This window comes from Sinohyriopsis cumingii, chromosome 12 (genome assembly GCF_028554795.1).
Source record: "Sinohyriopsis cumingii isolate HCF-2022 chromosome 12, ASM2855479v2, whole genome shotgun sequence".
Taxonomy (NCBI): Eukaryota; Metazoa; Mollusca; class Bivalvia; order Unionida; family Unionidae; genus Sinohyriopsis; species Sinohyriopsis cumingii.
Window position 1 is genome coordinate 10,844,597 of NC_142972.1, and position 22,391 is coordinate 10,866,987.

At 40.4% G+C, this 22,391-nt stretch overlaps 1 protein-coding gene across 2 annotated transcripts in view; it reads right to left on the minus strand.

Annotated features, from left to right (window-relative positions):
* Nucleotides 1-20,269, minus strand: part of LOC149786000 (toll-interacting protein A-like) — a 66,333-nt gene extending 46,064 nt beyond the window's left edge. For both annotated transcript variants that reach the window (XM_089976284.1, XM_089976283.1), the window contains exon 1: nucleotides 20,119-20,269. In XM_089976284.1, the coding sequence (XP_089832410.1) occupies nucleotides 20,119-20,160 (42 nt within the window). In that variant the 5' untranslated portion in view covers nucleotides 20,161-20,269. The remainder of the gene's footprint in view (nucleotides 1-20,118) is intronic.
* Between the last annotated feature and the right edge of the window lie 2,122 nt (nucleotides 20,270-22,391).

The following is a 22,391-nucleotide window of genomic DNA, read 5'->3' on the forward strand; positions in this document are numbered from 1 at the left end:
GGGTTATATACGAAATCGCTCCCTAAGACCTTTGGGTCGATCGAAAGTCAGCACGCGCAAGCAAAACCATAAATTTAATCCGCCAATGGCGGGTGTCTTTTGTGCACCATCCAATGGTCGATTCAATGGATGGTTTTGCTCTGCTGCTGACCGTAGAAAATGACCCACCTGTGTATGTTTGTGTCGTCATAGGATAAGGTCTTAGGATAAGTTAGGATAAGATTACATGTTCATTGTGCCTTTACTTGCTGTCATACTCGAATCAGAGGTTAAAGGTTGTCTGTTCTGTACCGTCTCTTAGGATAAGATTACATGTTCATTGTACCTTTGCTTGCTGTGATACTCGAATCAGAGGTAAAGGTTGTCTGTTCTGTACCGTCTCTTAGGATAAGATTACATGTTCATTGTACCTTTGCTTGCTGTGATACTCGAATCAGAGGTAAAGGTTGTTTGTGTTGTCAAATAAATGTTTGCCGGGCCTGCTAGAGAACTCGATCCTAGAAGCCAGGGCTGTCTCGTCTTGTAAATAAATGTGCCTCTGAGTCACTTGGCAGTCAGAGGGGTCCGTCCTTAGGATAAGTTACGTGTTATATGTTTGTCCTTGTCAATTCACTAAACACGTCCTCTTGAGCCTATAGAACGTTATTTGACGATCTAGAGGCTCTTGCAGGGGATAAAGTGTTTCGTGTTACATGTTGTATTGTCATGTCGGAAGCAGTCCTCGTGGGGTTCTAGAACGTTATTTGACGATCTAGGCCCTTGCAGGGGATAAATGTTTCCGACTGTCTCGTTTTGTTTTGGAAAGCTAGCGTTTCTCATGCAAAGTGTTTCTATTAAAAATATAAAAATATATAATAATATGAATCACGAAAATATAAATACCATACTTGTTGAAATTAAAGAATTACAACAGCGAGGTTTTAATATTTTACTAGACACTGAAACAATTATGTCAGATTTTGAATCCTTGAATGAGCTATCACGCTTGGGGAAGAACAATCTCCCTGCTCGTTATAGGTTCATTAAGGGTTTGCAAGATCGTGTTTACAGATCACTTGCCGGGATAACTGAAAATCAGGTATCTGAATTTATTCCACTGTGCCGTGCAGTTGAGAAGATTCGTCTTGGATTGTCACAAGAGTATGAGACTCGAAAATTAATTAGCACCAGGGTGAGACGGTTAAAAGGTTATATAAAGAATCTAGACACGGAAATGCCTTGCATTTCTGACAAAAATACTAGTGTTTCTGACTACGAGGCCGACAAGGAAGTATAAACCGCATAGCGTGTGACTCACAGCACAAAGTGAAAGTAGAACCTGAGAACGCTAGCGCCCCCCCCCCCGCTTGGAGTGTAAAGCACATTTCCACGGGTAAAAAAAAAAGTGTATTATTTTTTTTGCCCTTGGAAACTCAAAGAGTTTCTCAAGTGAAGGGCGCTTTCAGATTTTCAGGATTTGCTTAAGCGTTTCAACATCAATACAGGAATGAGAATAGTTCATAATCTGTTCTCGTTGACACCAAACTATGATCATATGATTTTGCTGTAGCTCTGTTAATTGTGACGGAGTTAACAAGAAGTCTTCGTCACCATACACGTCAATAACTATTTTAACGGGGAAATACTGTTCTGGGAATGTCTGTATTTGAAATGCGGTTTTTATTGCCTCGTAAAGAATTTGCTTATCATGAATATGAACTCGTGCATGAATGTACTCGGGTTGATACATTATAAACAACCGTTTTTTTTTAAATGCGTGCTAGCACTTTCAACGATAACTTATGCTGGTTTTGATAGGGTATTTGCACGATAAAATGACGAAAATGGATCAGTGCAGAAAAAAAAACTATTATAAATATTATGGATCCCTTGACTTAGGACTTCACCAGTAAGTTTATACTAACAGTCTCGTCACGCAGGTCCAACAAATTCCCCCTCTGGTCGGTGAGTTTGAAATTTATCGTTGACAACCACGGGTTATGACACCGTAGATAGACCGGATTGATTGGTTCTTGCACAATCAGAAAACCAGGGGGGTCTCTTGGTGTGAACGTATACAGGATAAACCCCTGTTGTGCCGTCGTAGTATCTGATGCGCTGTAACTGCCATCGATGACGTCACATACAAGATTGACCGCAATAACATCTGTGATATTTACGATCCCGGGTGAGATGTGTCTGCCATCGGATGCTGTACTGTTGTCGTGCTTGAGAATAACAGGTTGTGGTTTTATTCGTTCGTACGCGGCAAGAATATCTTCGAAAGATTGATCGATGAGATCAGAGACTGATTTTCTCAGCTCGGGCACGTTATATCCAGGAAATTTAAAATCTGAAATATCATTCACTTGAATACCATATTTAATTGCAAAATCTGCTCTGGCTATCTGTCTATAATTATCATCGATATAGTCTTTAAGATCCAGTAAAGCCTGAATTATTCTTAGATTTATAGTTTCCATGGCCGATGCGAGTTTGTTTAGTTTTTCTATGGTTGTGATAATATTATCACGCGGACTTGTTAAATCAGAAATATAATCTTGGAAATATACTCGCAGGAGTTGTAGCTGTTGTTTATGTACTAGATTGATCGGAATAAATAATTCAGATTCTATATCATCTAGACGGTAAACACGGAGCTCCTGCCCCCCCTTAACACGTGGAGCTTCTATACTCCAAGTATCGGGCATTAAAGTACTTTTTCTTGCTAGTAATTGATCTGCAAGGAGTAAATAATAATTGTACTCGAGGTCGTGTAGTGCTTCTTTATAGGTCATAAAATCCGATTTTTCAGGTTTTGGTGGACGAGGTTTAACCTCGGGGGCCTTTGGCCATCCTAATAATGTTCGGATTGAGCTGTTATAAATATCCACGGCGTATCCTGGCGTTGAGATTTCAATGACCGCAGACAGCGTTGGTTCATGAGCTGTTATAGATATTTTGGCTTCCTTGCCGGTGATTCGTTTTATTTGGCGTTGTATCTCATTATTGATTTCTTCGATCTGATAACTCCCAGTGGGAAGTGTAATTGTATTCCAGTCAAGTTCACCCTGTTCGCCGGAGTCGGCTTTGCTTTTCCCGAACACGAATGAATTATTTGGCTGCAGACCACCAAATGATGCCGACCTAACATTGGGCCAGCTGTGATACACACTGAGCTTTGCTAACGCGATTTCACTCACTGGAATTGGAGTTCGAAAATTAATACCGAATTCTGGTGTCGTCGAGGACACTGAGATCATTGTGGTCCTTACCGGTGTTGTGTTTGTGACTATTTGTTGAAGCAGTTCTATTGACATTATTTATTTGTTTAGTTTTCAAATAGTCATTGTACGCATCTGACATTAGTTTGAATTCAGAATCTGATATCGTAGCGTCGCTACTTTGCACGTCTAACGATGATGATATCAGCGATGATAATTTCTGATATGCGGTCGTGGCTGTATTTAATTTTGTCGTGTAATCGTGTACTTTTGTGTTAGCACATGATGATATTTTTTTTGCTATGATGCCGAAAACTCCAGCTGTTGTTGTGGCCGCGGAAACACAGATCGTGGCGGCGACTGCTGCAGTTACCGGAGTGACCGCTGATAGTATTGCTCCGGCAGATGCAACAACGGCAGATACTGAATAAACCATAATATCCAGCACTGTTATGCGGCGCTTGTATTTTTTTACTTTTTGACTAGTTACTTCGATGACAGTTTTTAACTCAGATTGCCACTCACGGACTTGATTGTATCGATATTGTTGAGCATCTGGCGTCGTTGACATTATTCAATTACGCGGTAACCAATTGAGGCGTTGCAGCGACGAATTCCAAACAAAACCAGTAAGATGTTGCTGTTAAACTATCGTCCTCGGCTTCAAGCATAAATGTTTCCTCGGTTCCGCTGTTTAGTATTACAGTGCAAACCCCGGAATACTTATCGGTGGAATGTCTCCAAGGATATGTTGTGAAGATTTCAAATTTAGCGGCTGAAAACACAGACAACCTGTAAACACCGGTGGCTGTTGCTGTATATTTGATAGTGTTATTTTGTCGTGACCATGTTGCGAATCCCGATGATACCGTGAATACGATGTTGGTGATATGCCCCGGAGTAACTCCAGTGGGAACTTTAATCAAACTGGTTTTGTTAACGATATCAGGAATACCCGATACGATATCCTGCTGTGTTTGTTTGATCGTGTTAATGTCGGTCTTTACATCAGCGAGTTTTACATCGACGACTGGAGGAGTCCCAAAGAACTTATCCACGACCTCATCAGTTTTTACGAAGTTTCTTCGAAATCTTGTAAACGCGCCCACGTGAACATCATGCTCTGCACGCAGCGTATTTAGTTTACCGTTGACGATGTCCACGTATTGTTTGTTTGACGCATCCTGGTCGGATTCGGGATTCGCTAACGCGGTTATTTTGTTGCCGCTCATGCTGAGTTCGCCTGTCATCGTGTCACCGGCTTTTTTCACACATTTATCAACACCTTTATCAATACTGTCTTTGATGCTTGCGATTGATATATTCGAGTCCTTGATCCGGCCGCCATCACTAAATGCAACGAAGTTATCCTTGGTAGCTCCAAGAACTCTGCGAATTATATCATTCCACTTAATGTTGCTCGTTCTTAGTTTTCCTTGCCTGTCTTGGAAAATAGCAACTTCATCTGGGTCAACTCCAGCTATATTCAAAAGATTATCGACTTCATCTTTGGTCGCATATTTTGAGAGATCAGCATCTGTGCTTGGTTTACCTCCTCGTGTGAAAGGTCTTCCGTAAATATCCACCATTATTCTTATTGCTGTTTTTCAAATGCTAGCATTTCTCGATGCGGTATATTCATACACTACTTTATGAGGAGGAGTTGCTGGATTTCTTGAGATTGCATCAAGAACATTTAAAACCTCCCTCCCACAAATGGGCGGATCAATTAATGTTTGTGTTGGTAACGTCGACTGCCACACTGGAACATTAGAAAATCTGCTGACATACTTGAGAAACTCAACTGGCGGTGCTAAACCGTACGAATCAAAATAGATAATTCCACGTGGATCGATCGCGTAAGCAACCCAGTGAGTTCCCGGACCATCTTTGTTGTCGAGATTGATAATGCCAGTTTCTGGATTATTCGGTCGTTGCGGTAATTGATCTCGCATAAATACGCCTCTGAAATGTTTTACACGCAATTTTTTAACAGCATCGAGTAAATCAAAATTGCTCAACGGCGTTAGAATTTTTTTGGATACCATGATGGTGGAGTTCCTGGTAGTCTTAGACCGCGTCCCTTTTTTTTCTTGTATCCTTTTCCCGTTGCCTTTTTTAGTGCCATTCCAGCTGCAGTTCCAACTGCACCGAGTGCTGCGGCTTTTGCTACGGCTGGTGCTGCCGCGGCAATCAACGCCGGTATTGCTGCGAGAAGAGGAAATATTCCACCGGTTTTAGTCATGTCCTTGATAGCTGCAGCAGAGAAATCAAGTCGGACACCGGTTTTTGCTGTTAGTGCCTTATTAAAATGTTTAAGCTGAGTATTAGTCAACGACAATTTGTTTGGACCACCAGTAATCTGATCTCGTTTTAGTGTTATTGATGTCCCGCACGTGCTTGCGTTCTTTGATTGCAATTTCTTCGTTTGACCGGAAGTCAAGGTGACATTAACATGACTGTATGACATTATATCCTAAGTTTGATTTTAATTGCGTTACATATTCTCGATTGGAGCGTCGATGACCCTCATTCGTCCGCCAACACCTTCAAGCAGCATTGCTTTATCGGAGAGTATGACAGCAATCGCTCTGTAACCACCAGCAGGAACACCTACACGAGCTCGGAAATGTAGGTCGACAACAGATTGTTTAACCAGATCAAGATGTTCCAGCGAAAAGTAATAAATCGGATATAAACTCATAAAGTCTCGCTGTGATATTTGCAGGCCAGTGTCTACATTAAGGTCGCGCCCCATAAATGACATCAGACGATGATACGCGCGTGCGACACGATGATGTTCGAAATCTATTAATATATCCTCAGATGGCTCCTGATGCCCATTTATTCTCAACGAAACTTCAGAAACTCCAAGTGTATCAAATACCATTGGATTTCTTTCCTGGCTATCTGTTCTAGCACGGTATTGAAATGCAATGAAAATATGTCGTGGTGCTGATACTCCTTGTTGCGATGATATATGCCATGTAAACAACCCACCATTATCACCCTGAATAACGTCTGTGGTTGTTGTTTTCCAGGATAGCAGTGATTTACCGCCCGTGTCCATGAAAGACAACAGTCGTTGTTCTTCGGTGATTGACGGAGACAACACTGGCATCCACAACCACAGTTTAGTTAGTATTACCTGACCAGGGGCAACAGCAGCATCTCGCCAGATAGCGTCATTATCATCAGGTTTTCGCACAAGTACAACTGTGTGTTTGGCACCGAATATGACCTTGTGGACATCTCTGCAGAATCCAAAGATGTGAGACAATGGAATCACACCTGAGAACTCTTCATCTCCACTTAACATCGATCTACGTGTTGCAAAACCCAAATTAAAATTTTCGTTCATCGATGCAACTGCGTCACCGGCATTATTCATTGTTACATTCCTGTTCTCGGGGCTGTCGGTTATATCCTTTGCAAACATCATTGATGGTCCGGCTGATCTGGTGTAATCATCCGAGTATCTCGCCAACCCGAGAATTGTTGTGGCAACGTCGACGTTATCATGAATTGTTTCAATTTCTTTTCCATCTATCATGTAAATAGCGGATTTAAATAACGCCATGATGCCGTTGTTAACAAATCCAACTCGGTCGCCGATTCCGTAGTTAGTGTTATCATTCTTTAAAAGCCTACCTTCAACTTCGATGAAGGCCTCAGCGGGCAAGAAGTATCTACTTGTATCCTGGACCTGTAGTTCAATTCTTCCGCGTTGGTTAGGATCACGTGCTTCATAAGAATAATATTGAAAATCACGTACAGAATCATCTTTAAGTACTGGTTTGGACATATCAAACGCGTCATTGGATTTTCGTGCAAACATTATTATTATTTGTGATGATCTAATTAAAATGTTATCGTCACCGGAAACCACTACCAGCTATCAAATTAGCAGTTACACTATCTTGCAACGCTTTGGAGGTAATTCCTGCTGTTGCGATCTCAGCTAATTTCTGATTTACGGCCTTATTTACTACGCTACTAACATTTGCCGGCATAGCTTCAGTGGATGGTAGTTTTACTGGCACCAACCTCTCGACTGGGTTTTTTTTTCGTATCAGCTGTGCTAGTCGATCCTTGATTGATTGAAATGCTTTCCCGGCAAGACTACCAACAGTGCCAATGGCTTTATCCTTGACAACATCAGCGGCTTTCATCGCGAATTGTTTTGCTAACGGTCCAGCTTTCGGAGCGATTCTTGTGACTAAATCCCTAACAACATCACCGACTCCATCTCCGTAAACAACCTCGTATACTGGTAATCGTGAGTTTACTACTCTGACACTTCTTGGTCTGCGAAAAGAATCGTGTAGTATCATTTTATTTAATTATTGTTTATCTAACTGAATTTGCTAGCAAATTTAATTATTAGTCGCTGTGGTAACCGTCTGCGAGTTCATCAATGAGCCCCCGGTAGATGCTGATATCCATGATGCCACGCTGAAATAGTCTCTGACAGATATCTGCGGCTTCATTTATAATTTCCGGAGAATTGTTTCCGGCACGTCTTCCTCCGATGAGAACTTCCAACCGTGATACATCATCGATGATATTATTAGGGCAGGCAATAAAACCGGATCCTAAACCCTCCCCTGTTGATGGTACAATTCTTGGGGATAAAATGTCTTGAGGCAAACTTTCAGAAGATGTTGTTAAGCTAATTATCGGCGACCTAGTTTGTTTGAATTTTTGGCCCCGCGGACTTCCTTCAGATGCAGCCTCGTATTCACTTAACGGAGTTAGGTCAGGATCTATTGCTCTTCGCCGTGAAGGATATTGTTGTCGTTCTGTGTGTTGCAACGGTGATTTTTCTTCTTGAGGTTGCGATGGTGGAATTTCAAGTTTACGTATAGCATCTACAAGTCTATCGTATTTTGTATCGTCCCTGCTGATTTGTTTTTTATTTTCACGTATACGATACGAATATTTGATAAAATTATCATCTGTCATAGAACCGTGTTCTGGGTTTAAAGACACATCTCTTCTAATCAATCCTAACAGTATTGTCTCAGGTAATTTCTCTTCTGGTACATTTTTAAGAAGTTCAATATAATCCGGCGTAAATCTTTTGGCGGGGTCAGTAATTCTCCCTGTTACTCGCTTACCAGCAGGTACTGACACAACAACTTCATCGGGTGGAGGCGGGGGTTTAAGTCCAGCTGAAATATCCTGTAAAATTTTCCTTTGCTCTATTAAAGCCTCTTTGGTAACAGCTGCGGATTTTTCAGTAGCTTTGGTCACGGGTTTAAATAATTCCTCCGTAGTCTCTGCAAAGCCTTCCCGTGCTTGCTGTCTTAGTTGTAATTTTTGTCTGACACTATCACGGACAGGAAGAAATTTCTGAATTGCTTCGAGACGTTCTCGAGCTAATCTAGTCGTATGTGCTTCTCCAATATTTGCCATTATTTATTTGTCAATGATTTAATTCCGCTAACATAAAAATGTTTTTCCTTGGAAACTCATTTCCCAGAGCAGCAGAGGGGATGGACCCGACCCATGGATTTTTCAATAACGACCCCGCCACGGAAACTGTTTCAGATTTATTGAAGTAACCCAAGTTGTCAGTGCAAACTCAACGAGTTTGTCCCTGGAAACTCTTCGAGTTTTCGGGGGACATTTTTTTTTGTCCTGTATTCTGAATAGAAGGGTTTATTTCGTCGAAATAAGCCCTCTATCGAGGAATAGTTTCCTGGAGGGGTTTATTGTGCAAAAAGTTTCGGTCTGTACAGCCCCTCTGCTGCTGTTTAAGAAAAGACCTCCAACAACACTTTTACAACATTGTTTAAGAAAAGACCTTCCTTTTGATTGCAAATTGAAATCATGATACTTAGTCGCCAAGCGAGTACAGAAAGTTTAAGACCTCTAACGACACCATCACAATATTATTTAAGAAAAGACTTCCAACAACATCTTTACAACACTGTTTAAGAAAAGACCTCCAACAACACCTTTACAACATTATTTTAGTCTATAATACAACTAGAAGCATGATAACTGCATGATGGATAGAGAATGAACTTTAATGAATCACTTAAAGTACCTATTATTTCAAAACTACCCTCTACAGAATACAGCAAAACTTCTCATGGCTGGACACTGACAAGAGTGAAATTAATAACTGAACACTTAAATCAGAATACATTTTTCAAATATATTACATAAGAAATAGGTATTTTAATATTTCTTTGTCTACTAGCTCGTTTGGCAACATTTTGTAGAAGAAGCAAGCAAGGCATGACATTTTAAACTCACCCTCACATAGTCATCTTAATGTCAAAATTATGAATAGTCACACTGCTGAAAACATCACCATTACTCTTCTGTCGCTTGGCACTCTCAAAAAATATATTTGGTATGATGATAACATGGTATAGAACAGCTTAAGTCAAAGTCAACAAACCGTTGGTGTATCAAAGTATCCACTTAATTATCTTAAATCAGCCACCTGTCAATGCAGTTAGGATTGTGAACATATCACTTTAATGAGAATTGTCTTTGATAGTCCCCAAATTTAAATGAACAAGTAATCAAGAGTTACTGCCCTTTTTACCTACAGCCCATCTGCAGTGCCAGGTGAATGTTTTTGGTCATACTGTGTTTGAAGACAAATTTGGAAAATAACTCCTACATTTCTTTGATTATTTGTCAGCTTCCAGACCAAAAAAGCAATGTCATCTAATTATAGTTTGGTGACTGTGTTCAGCATATTCAATGTAGCTCAGTTTAGTTGTATCAATAAAAACCAAAGCAGACAAACAAAAAAAAAAGTGAATTTTTTACAACTATATTAATGATTATGAATATTCTTAAAGTATTCAAATACATTCAATGAATATTCAAATAGGAAATATTTTTGTTTCTTCCAGCTCTAAGACTGGAGTCAGCATTACAATGGGTTTAATGGAATTTGTGGCAAGTCTGCAGAAAAGACTTGTTAAGTTTGGGGTCAGTATTAGAACAGCTTTAATAGGGTTGTTGAGTGGTGGCCCTTGTATGACATCATGAATACCTCATATCCAAAAAATAGAATGTAGCTCAAGTTTTGGACAAACAGATTATATGGTAAGCAAGTACCATTATTTAAATTATAAAATACAGTACTTAGAAAAATGAATAAAGCAAATTAACTTTTAATCAATACAGTGAAGCAGTAATTAATATGATTGAACATTACTTCTGTTGCTACCTAACAAAATATATGTATGGATGTTCTGTTCTACTCGTACATCTTTTTAACACTATTTATAAATCTATTCTTGTGATTTAATGCACTATAATATGCACACAAACTACTAATTTAATATCCATTTAGACTTGTTATATATTTTTCTAATTTTATTGTTCTTTGAACAACTTTAAAATCTGACCTCTTTTTCATTTTGAATAATAATAATAATAATATATATTATAAACATTACTAATTCTTTTCTACTAAATTCAACTAATGTTAATGGAAAGTCCAAAAGTATGTGTAGAAATGGTAGAAATGCTGGGTACGAAACATCCCAGTTACAAATTGATGTATGCACCCCCAAAGGACTCACTCACCTTAAAAGGATATGTGAAATTATAGCATTTGTTTGAGACCAGGCCCTTGATTCTTTGTATATCTCTGTAACATAATGGCAATTAAATGATGAAATAGCCTGTGCACTAACACAGGGAAAACTTTTTTACTGTCAGTTAAAATCAAATGAATTTTAGAAGGGGTGTCGCCATTTAAGATCAGATTTGAAAGGGATTGTTTATTTTACTCTGTTCAAAATGGGCATAATTAAAACAAATTACATCTATTATTAAAAATTATGTTATTCTTGTAATTCAATTCTAAAGATTTACAACTGAATCATACAAAAATCAATTATAACAACTACAACATAAGTGACAATTATTATTATTATTATTATTATTATTATTACTATTATTAGCAGCAGCACCTTCACGCGGTGCCCCCTGTTTTAACAGAGCCTGCTGTGTGGCGCGACCGAGTACCCGGCGGTATAACTGGGTGGGCAGACTGGGCTCATTAGCCTTGGCAGGCAACCAGTCTAAGAGAAGGGAAACTCTGACCCCAAACCCGGGCAGATGAAGCTCGTTAGCCTTGTCAGGCAGTTCATCTAGGAGAAGGAAACTCTGATTCAAAACCAACCAAGTCCCATCCATTGGATTATGGCTCCACTGCCTTGTGGATATCTTCGGGAGAAGGAAAGGCTACGGGAGTAAACCCAGACAGAAAATCAGGAGTGGAGCCCCTAAGGCGGCTGGGGGTCGACTACGACCTCCTTCCGGCAGCTCCTGCATCCAAACTGGTGCCAAATGTCATGCTCAGCATTCCTTTGGACCCCACCAGCAAGGACGAGAGGGGGATCCTGACGTCTGGGCAGCCCAGGATCTCCATATTCCACGCCCAGGATTGCGCCCTGGAGAGGACACTCCAGTCTCGCTACTGAGTGAGGAAACAACACGGAAGCTGACAGTTTACGGGTTATAAGTCCCACCCGATTGGCGTAGGGAAGGGGCGCCACGGGTCAGCTTTGACGGTGGGAGGGATCATCGTGTCCCACTGGCCAACTATCGCCCGCCTCAAGCCGGGCAGCCCCCGGTCAATAAGGTGTTGACCCGCCATCGTCTGCCTGCTCCAGTGGGTGTCTGGAGCTCAGTGTGTTGTTCAGCATGACAAGCAGACGGTAATTCCACACCAGACAAAAGAAACAAGAAACCAATAAAGAAGACTCCAGCTCTTCGATTTGCAAGCTGGAATGTGCGCACCATGTGTACAGGCATCTCCGACGACCTCAGAGAAGTGGACGACACCAGAAAGACGGCCATCATCGATAGAGAACTCACCAGACTAAATATCAGCATAGCTGCCCTCCAGGAAACCAGGCTCGCCTCTAGTGGCTCCCTCAGAGAGGAAAACTACACCTTCTTCTGGAAGGGTCGAGAACCTGAGGAGCCCCGTCAGCACGGAGTGGGCTTTGCCATCAAAAACAATCTCCTGGCCTCGGTTGAACCTCCAACAGGGGGCACTGAGCGTCTCTTGTCCATCCGCCTCACCACTACTTCAGGTCCTGTCAACATCATCAGTGTCTACGCCCCAACCCTCACGTCATCAGAAGACGTGAAGGATCAGTTCTATGGGCAGCTGGACGAACAGATCAAAGTATGCCCCAAAAATGAACCACTATTCCTCCTCGGCGACTTTAATGCCAGAGTAGGTGCGGACCACGAGTCCTGGCCTACCTGCCTCGGATATCATGGCACTGGAAAGACCAACGAAAACGGCCAGAGACTGCTGGAGCTATGCACCTACCATGGCCTGTGCATCACAAACACCTTCTTCAAGTGTAAGCCACAACGCAAAGTGTCATGGAAACACCCCAGATCTCATCACTGGCACCAACTCGACTTGGTCATCACCAGGCGCTCTGCCCTTAACAGCGTCCTCTCCACCAGAACCTACCACAGTGCAGACTGTGACTCCGACCATGCCCTTGTGAGCAGCAGAGTGCGATTACAGCCACATGTGCTACACCGCACAAAACCAAAAGGATGTCCTCGCATAAACACTGCACAGATGTCAGTCCCTGCCAAGGTGGAGGAGTATGTGTCTGCCCTGAACAAGGCTCTCCAGGACCTGCCTAAGTATGACGCTACAGCCAAGTGGAACGCCATGAAGGGTGCCATCTACAGTACAGCTATGTCAACGTTTGGCAAGAAGGAACGACCCAGCCAGGACTGGTTCAATGCACACCTATCAAGGATGGAACCACAAATCGAGGAGAAACGAAAAGCCTTCATAGCTTACAAAAAATGCCCTAATGAACGGACGCTTGCTGCTCTCAGAAGTGCCCGAAGTAACACCCAACGCATTGCTAGACAGTGTGCGAACGAGTACTGGCAGCAACTGTGTGAAGGGATCCAGCGAAGTGCCGAGTTCGGACACATCCAAGGCATGTACAGTGGCATCAAGAAGGCTCTAGGCCCTACAGTGAAAGGGGTCGCTCCCCTGAAATCCCTGACGGGAGAGAAGATCACAGACCGTGGGCAACAGATGGCCAGATGGGTGGAGCACTACTCAGAACTATACTCCCGAGAAACGTCAGTCACTGATGCAGCCCTCAGCAGCATAAAGAATCTGCCCACCATGGAAGAGCTCGACAAAGTGCCAACCTTAGAGGAGCTCAGCAAAGCAATTGACTGCCTTCCAAACGACAAAGCACCAGGTAGTGACAGCATCCCACCCGAAGCTATCAAACGTGGAAAACCAGCATTGATTAAACCACTGCACGAGCTACTTTGCCGCTGCTGGGAGGAAGGAGTAGTCCCCCAAGACATGCGTGATGCCACAATTGTGACCCTTTACAAAAACAAGGGCGACCGCAGTGACTGTAATAATTACAGAGGGATCTCGCTCTTGAGTACTGTTGGTAAAGTGTACGCCCGCATCATACTCAACAGGCTGCAGTTGCTGGCAGACCGTGTGTACCCGGAATCACAGTGCGGCTTCAGAGCAGGCAGGTCGACGACAGACATGATCTTCTCCCTACGACAACTCCAAGAGAAGAGCAGAGAGCAAGGTCAACCACTCTACATGATGTTCATCGACCTCACCAAGGCCTTTGACTTGGTCAGCAGGAAGGGCCTTTTTGAACTTCTGAGTAAGATCGGTTGCCCCCCAAAACTCCTCAGCATGATAATCTCTTTCCATGCAGATATGAAGGGAACAGTCATGTATGATGGATCATCCTCAACTTCCTTCCCAATTAACAGTGGTGTGAAGCAGGGCTGCGTGCTGGCACCAACACTTTTTGGGATCTTCTTCTCCCTGCTCCTGTCCTACGCCTTCGACACGTCCACGGATGGCATATATCTACACACCAGGTCTGATGGGAGCCTGTTCAACCTGGCACGACTGCGCTCAAAGACCAAAGTGAGAGCTGTGCTCATCAGGGAGATGCTTTTTGCAGATGACGCAGCTCTTGTGGCCCACACTGAGGAAGCCCTCCAGAGACTGGGACCGTTTTGCTGTTGCCTGCATGCACTTTGGTCTCACAATCAGCTTGGAAAAAACAAATGTCAGCGTGCAAGATACCACCATTGCCCCTTCAATCAAAATCAACGGTGTCACCCTGGAAGCAGTCAACAACTTTACCTACCTAGGGTCAACCATCAGCAACACTCTCTCGATTGATATGGAGCTGGACAGAAGGCTTGGAAAGGCAAACACCATCATGGCTCGATTAACAAAGAGGGTTTGGGAAAACAACGCGCTGACAGAGCACACCAAGGTCCAAGTCTACCAGGCCTGCGTTCTCAGCACCCTTCTATATGGAAGTGAGACGTGGAGTACCTACATGAGGCAAGAACGCCGGCTCAACTCCTTCCATATACGGTGCCTAAAACGCATCCTGAAAATCAGCTGGCAAGACCGTGTTCCACACAGCGAGATCCTGCAGCGTGCAAGAACCCCCAGCATGTACTCCCTGCTAATTAAACGCCGCCTTCGATGGCTGGGTCACGTCCGACGCATGGAGGATGGAAGGCTGCCAAAGGACATCTTATATGGACAGCTGGCCACTGGCATGAGAAGAGTCGGACGCCCCTCACTCCGTTTCAAAGATGTGTGCAAGAGGGACATGAAGGCATGCAACATTTCACCCGATGGCTGGGAAGAGCTGGCTGAGGATCGAGGCACCTGGAGACTGATGGTAAACAATGGCATATCAGTCGCTGATGCAAGGAGAGGCCAGTTGGTGGCAGAGAAACGTAAGAGAAAGAAGAACGCAACAGCAACCACAGTAATGCAGACTTCCCAGTATGTCTGCACCAACTGCAGTAGGGACTGTCACTCACGTATAGGCCTGCACAGCCACAGCAGACGTTGCCAACAGAGACAGGCAACACCCCAAAGGCGCTATTCGCATGGTCTTTCGAGACCGAGTCACCAATGATGATGATGATGATGATGACTATTATTATTATTATTGTTATTATTATTATTATTACTATTATTATTATTATTACTTATCCTCATATACCTTTGGAGCTTTGGAGGGTAAAACAGATGCAAAAACAGTCTGTCCAATTTCCATAACAACATTGTTTCACAACATTTATATAAAATTCCCTCTTGGACAATACACAAGACTTATTACTTAGATAAAGATGAAAACAACAATAAGGTTTACTGACCACTGTATCATACGTTTGTCTGAAAACAGTATGGCCGATGGCCCACGGCCTATTGGGTAAATGACATCATACAGTATCTATAGTTGTCCAATAAACCCTGTGGAATAAAATTCATGGTAAGTATGCAGGAGAGACTGGGTTAACATGGGGTCAGTATTATAATGGCTATAATGGAATAAAATTAATTGCCAATCAGCAGAAGTGACTGCGATAAACTGGGGTCAGATTTGGGAAATTTTGCAACTTAACACTTTGATCACTCAAAAGTAGTTAACGATGGCAATAATTGAAAGTGAATATGCATATAGGTGTAATGAATATTTTATTTACTTTGTTTGTTAGCTTTTTTCCCTATTTTTAAAAAAAATTTCATTATATGCTATTGTAATGTAACACTGTATATTAGACTTAATCTTGTCTAAAATAAAGTTTATTTTCAACTTGACCTGAATTATTGAGTTTTTTATTTTATTCTGTACTCAACTAATACAAAGCTAAAATATTCTCTCTTTGTGAGTTAAATATCAGGATCATTATTAATAGAAATAAACATGTTTATTTGGATCTGGGTCTATGTTATATATTAAAATTTTAGTAACAGACTTTCTAATTATAACTAAAATTTTATTTTGTAAACATTAAGAACTTTCTAGAAGGTTATTTTCCAATAGGCAATGGGTTTATTGTTTCAGAAAATGTTAATTTTGACCCAAGGTCAAGTAGAAGACTATATAATCATGTTTTTGGAAAGATTATTTATTTGTGGATTAAGATCTAGCAAAATCAGTTTTGTATTATTGTTAAGTCCAGAAGTTCATTTGGGCTGGAATATATTTCTTCAAATTATTTAGGTCAATGATTATTTTTTTTAAAATAAAGTGTGCTCATAAAAAAATAATATTCTTGGACAGAGATATTCATTTAGAGTTATAGTGAATTCAAACCTGGAATTATATTACTGTGTATCGACAAAAGATGGTTGGAACATCTGCATTATACAGATAGACACATCAACACTTTCAGCATTGGACTTAATTTGGATTTTCACTAAAGTTTATTCAGAACTTTTATTATCAAGACTTGTGTCTGTAATTCTAAGAATATTTTGGGATTTAATTTGCAACATCATAATTTAAAAAAATCATTTTCATCTTATATTCTACGGAAATAAATTATTCATTGAATTTTACACAGCTTGTTACTTTTCACTCTTTTCTGTTATTTCTTTAAAGAGCAATGACTCATAACAAAGGTAAAGGAAAAATCACAGATTAAAAACTGATTACTATTAAAAATCTAGGCAACTTAAACAATAAGTTAAATTTTAAATTAAATTAAATTAAATTAAAAGCAAAGAACCTGCCATTTCTTCCTTTTAACTGCTCAGTGTTGACATCTCTGATATTCTTAAGCAAAAACAAGATTTTCAAATAAGCTGCTGTGGTACACATATTGAATGTCAACTTATTACCATTTTCATTTAGGACAAAGTGAACATCATTAGATGACTTTTGGTAAGAACCTGTCAGAACGATCATCCATTCAGCAGCAGTATGACAAGATTTTAAGGCAGTCTTCATGGCAGCCATACAAGATGTATTATTGGCTTCATTTTCATTAAGGACTGACTAGGTATGATAAGAAATCTGTTGGTGAAAAAGCCATGTTGATATAGTCATCAATTTGGAGAGAAGAAGAGATACCATTATTTTTAAGATTTTCAAGATGGCTGCTGTGATGGCCATACTAGATGTTAGATATGTGCCATTTTCATTTAAGACCAAGTGGACATCATAAGACTTCTTCTGATGAAAACCCCACATGACTTTTTGTTCAAGCAGAGTTGTGACAAGATTTTTAAGAAGGCTGCCACTGTGGCCATAATGGATGTCAGATTGGCAGCATTTTCATTTAGGACCAGCTAGGCATCATAAGAAGTATTTTAAATGAAAACACCATGCTGATATGACCATCCATTCTGAAGGAATAGCGAAAAGAGAAATTTTCAAGATGGCTGCAGTGGCTGCCATATTTGACAACAGATTGATATCATTTTCTTTTAGCATCAACTTGACATAAGAAGTCTTTCAGTGAAACACAATGCTGATATGACCATATATTCAATGAAACCCAATGCTGATATGACCATGTATTCAGTGAAACACAATGCTGATATGACCATGTATTCAATGAAACCCAATGACGATATGACCATATATTCAATGAAACCAAATGCTGATATGACCATGTATTCAGTGAAACCCAATGCTGATATGACCATGTATTCAATGAAACCCAATGACGATATGACCATGTATTCAATGAAACCCAATGCTGATATGACCATGTATTCAATGAAACCCAATGCTGATATGACCATGTATTCAATGAAACCCAATGCTGATATGACCATGTATTCATCATGAGTAGGAATATCAAGATTTTTATATGACCAGTAGATCTATAAAAAAGAAGATATAATAAAATTTAACATTAATGGATTCCTCTATATTCATTCCAAAGAATGGCAGCTGCATATCTAAAAGAATTTTTGCCACATGAGGAGGTTTTAAATTTTACTTCTTGGGACATAAAAATATATGAATACTTAAAATTGTGTTATTGTTTAAAACAAACCAAATCACCCTAACATTGGGAACACACTTATTCAGAATTTAAGTCTTTTGAGACACTGACTTCAGTCCACATGCCTTCATTATTTACCTTCAGTAAGATTTTATGGTTAACTGCTTGTGTAATCATCATAAACAGATCTCACAGAACCCTCCTGTATTGTGTCCTGTTTGATAGTGTTTTAATCAATGAAGAAGTAACAGGTTAGGGACAGAAGCTGAAACTGGAAAGGATAAAGGTATTTTATCTTTCTTGAGTCTTGTTAGCCAATATGTTTCAAGTCACTTTGAAGTCTTGAAGCTTTCATATAAAGACTTTTTACATGCGAACAGAACTGCAGCTGATAGTGAATATCAATTCCTGAAAGTCTGACTACTTCTTCCCACTTGTGACAACACTGCTTATGCTAAGAACAGGCTTGTATACGAAAATATGTGGCACATATCACCATAAGAATCCTTCAACCAACATGAGGTACATATTACCATAAGAATCCTTCAACCAATGGTAGCTCAACAGTCATGAGAAATACTGGTAATGTACAAAATGTACACTGATAAGTGCAGACGAAACTGTCTGCAAATAAATGCAACTTTTAATGAATAGGTAATATCAGCCCACTATCCTTCAGTCAATATCATTACAGGTGTGGGGCAAATTTACTGGCTATATAGTAAAAGTCATACAGGTAATGTGTGCGTATTTACTCATCTGAAATTAAATATAAATTGTTGTACTAAAATTTAATACTAATACTAATACAAAGTCCATTCAAACCGGATTATTGAATGTTCTGCACCTTAACTGTCACTAAGAAACTTCCAGATGAAAATTACCGCCGCTATGGACTTTTATAATGGTGGTAAGGTACTAAACTGGGTGTAGAAAAGAGCATGTTGAGTCTAATTTCCACAATACAGGTAGGTATGAATTTGTTTATCAGCATATGAAGTTTTCATTGTGACATCACAGCACATGACATTCAATCCAGAATGTACTGGATCAAACAGTATTTAAATATAACCCTAACTCAATGGAATATGGATGAAAGAGGATCCAAATACAGTAAATAACTGCCATTCAAAGGTATGTTTAATCAGATTTTAAAATATTACACCCATTACTGAAATAGTACTGAATGCCTACATGACCGATATGAAATTTACTCAAGTTTAATTTTTGCATGCCAAGGGTTATGAGTCCCTTATTGACATCATTGACACCCTTGTTAACAATGCCAAGGGATGTCAATCCTTGACACTCATGTTAGCAACGCCAAGGGATGTCAATCCTTGACACCCTGGTTAGCAATGCCAAGGGATGTCAATCCTCCACACCCAAGTTAGCAATGCCAAGGGAAATTAATCCTCGACACCCAAGTTAGCAGTGCCAAGGGATGTCAATCCTCGACACCCTGGTTAGAAATGCCAAGGGATGTCAATACTCGACACCCTGGTTAGCAATGCCAAGGGATGTCAATCCTCGACACCCTGGTTAGAAATGCCAAGGGATGTCAATACTCCACACCCTGGTCAGCAATGCCAAGGGATGTCAATCCTCGACACCCTGGTTAGAAATGCCAAGGGATGTCAATACTCCACACCCTGGTCAGCAATGCCAAGGGATGTCAATCCTCGACACCCTGGTCAGCAATGATTAACTGAGCAAAATAAAGAAATTTTCTGTTCCAACTATGGTGTGTCAGCATTGTGGATTGGGTTACGGACCAAGCATTTAAAACGGGTAGGGAAACCAACAAATTTTCTTTGTATTTTATGTTTTCCCTGAAGATATTTTTTTTCTCCAACTAATTAAAATCATTATAGTTAGTTATTTTTTTTTCCACCAATCAAAACAAGAATATTCTTTTCCAGCTATTTACGGGCAGGAAATTTCTTTTTAAAAGAAATATACCCCCCTCACGTCACCCTCCCTTGACTCCCCATTAAATGGTCCGTCCATTCAGTTGAAATGGCCTTGAAAGACTAAATCATATTGTTAAGAAGTAGGCGTTCATGAAAAAAAATCGTGCGTATATATATATCATCTCTCTCTTTTTACATTTGGTTACCTGATTCTTCCACCTAGATCCATTTGCGTCTGTAGTTGACATTTCTGACAAAAATATTTACTCTCGAGTCAACTGAACATGAGAAATCACTTCCTTGAGGGGGAAATAACTCTTACTCACAGGGGTAATGACCTTACTGATATCCAATATGAGAGCTAGGGTAGATAGGAGAGCTTTGATTATTGTAAAATTCCATTTATTTCCTTACGGACGATTATTAAAATCACCGAGAGTGTACAAGTAAATAACTGAAAAAAATAATGTTGTATCAATACTTTAGGACAATTTGAACATTATTACGTGTTAATAACTTAAAGTATGATTGATAATTTTTGTCCCACACAAAACAAGAAACTGATGATTGGTGGAAAATACAATTTAACCCTCTACTGATTTGCCCAAGCCTAGGGGAAAAATAATCGTTGGGGAAACGAATCATGGATATGTGTTGCTATAATGTGTTACGATTCGAGATCATAAATTAAGTAACGGAAAGAAGGGAAGCCAAGAACTTTAGCAAAATCAACAAAGAAATTATTTCTCTAGGATACAAACTGAAAATTGAAGAGAAAGTATTGTGAATTGGATGTGAGAAATTTCAACGGAGAATCACAACCAAACTGTAAACAAAACTGTTTTTAGAACTTTAATGAACTCAAAAAGCTATGATGACATGTTACGCACAATTTACAATCATGGACAAAACTTGGCAATGTAATCATATTGGTTACAAATGAAAATTATCTTAAAGTATGGACAATCATGGAAGTAGTGAAGTGGGATACCCTAGCCTCTATGGGAAAATACATTACAGCCCCCACCCGGGACACTCTAGCCACAAGTTTTTTTAGCACACCCTGTGACTCTCTAGCCTCTATTTTTTTTTTTTTAGCACACCCCGGGACGCTCTAGCCTCAAGGGAATTGAACAGGGGAAATAGTGGGTCTATATAGTGTCAAGGGAAAGTGGAGTTGTTGCATAAGGACAATACGAATGGAACAGGTGTGGGGACGTCACGGTACTGAAGATTGGTAACAATGTTGCAACAATGTAGGAACAGGTGAGGTGACCTCAGCTGGGAACAAAGAGCGTGAAAAAACCTAGAACATTTGGCGAGAACGGGACTGGCGGCAAAGAGACATTTATTACAGATACAACATATAAACACAAATAACTATACAACTAACTAAAAACATGTTATGACAAGAAAGCAAATCTTCTCGAGGCATATGAGTGGCCCTGAGAAAGGCCTTTGGGTTCTTCTTCTATTTTCTCCAGTTCTTCCACCATTTCCTCACTTTCTCAATGATTCATTTCTTCTTCTTCTTCATCTTCATTTCCGTCTCTGGCATCCAGTCAGGATGTCCCATGGATCTAAATTTCTCCTGAATCGTCATCCAGTTGTTATTATTCTTTCAAACTCCTCTTTTTTCTTTCTATTTTCTTTGTCCTTTGTGTTTTCTTTTTCGTTTCTCTCCTTTGCCCAGGTATATTTAATCTTTTTCACCTCTACTTCCAACACCTTTCTCATCATTTCTTCTGCTTTCTTTAGTTGGTCTAGTCCCCACTTCCCAAATGACCACCCTGTCCAATACAAAGTGTCTTCTAGAAAGCACCCGACTTTGATGACATTATCAAGTGCCTCCTTCAAGCTACCCACTCTCACATATTTTTGCCGCTTTTATAATTTGAAAATCATTATTTGTGCTGTTTGTAGGATAGAGGTGACATGTTGGATCTTCCTAGTCTATTTTAGGGGAATTTATTTAGTCAGTTGATATTGGGTGTTCCTACTCTAATCATAAGTTTTTCCGCCCTCTGCGGGGGGTGGGGGTGGGAGTGCGCCTGATGGCTGGGTTTTAGCTACCTTATGATTCTAAATTTTGGGGACATATTTCCTAATTATGTAATTTTGGTGCAACTTTGTGTAGCTGGTCCTGATGATTTTGGGCTTTTAGACAACTTATAGCTCTAATTTTTAGGTTCTTACTTTAAGTTTTAACAAGTTATTGGTCAAATCGTTGCCGCATTGTTTCGCGGATCCTGATGGCTGGGGTTTAAGCCACTTTATAATGTCTACATTTATTGGCCAGTTTTGATTCTTATATTTAAATGATCCATCATGCCTTAAGTGGGAGGAGAGAGCAGATAGAGTTTGTTAGTGTAAGTGTTGAGGGCGAATTGGTTACCAATCACATATTGCATTGCTTAGCGGCTCATACATCCGGACTACCCAGGGTGCTGCAGTGGGTGATAGGTGCAGGTGCAGCATC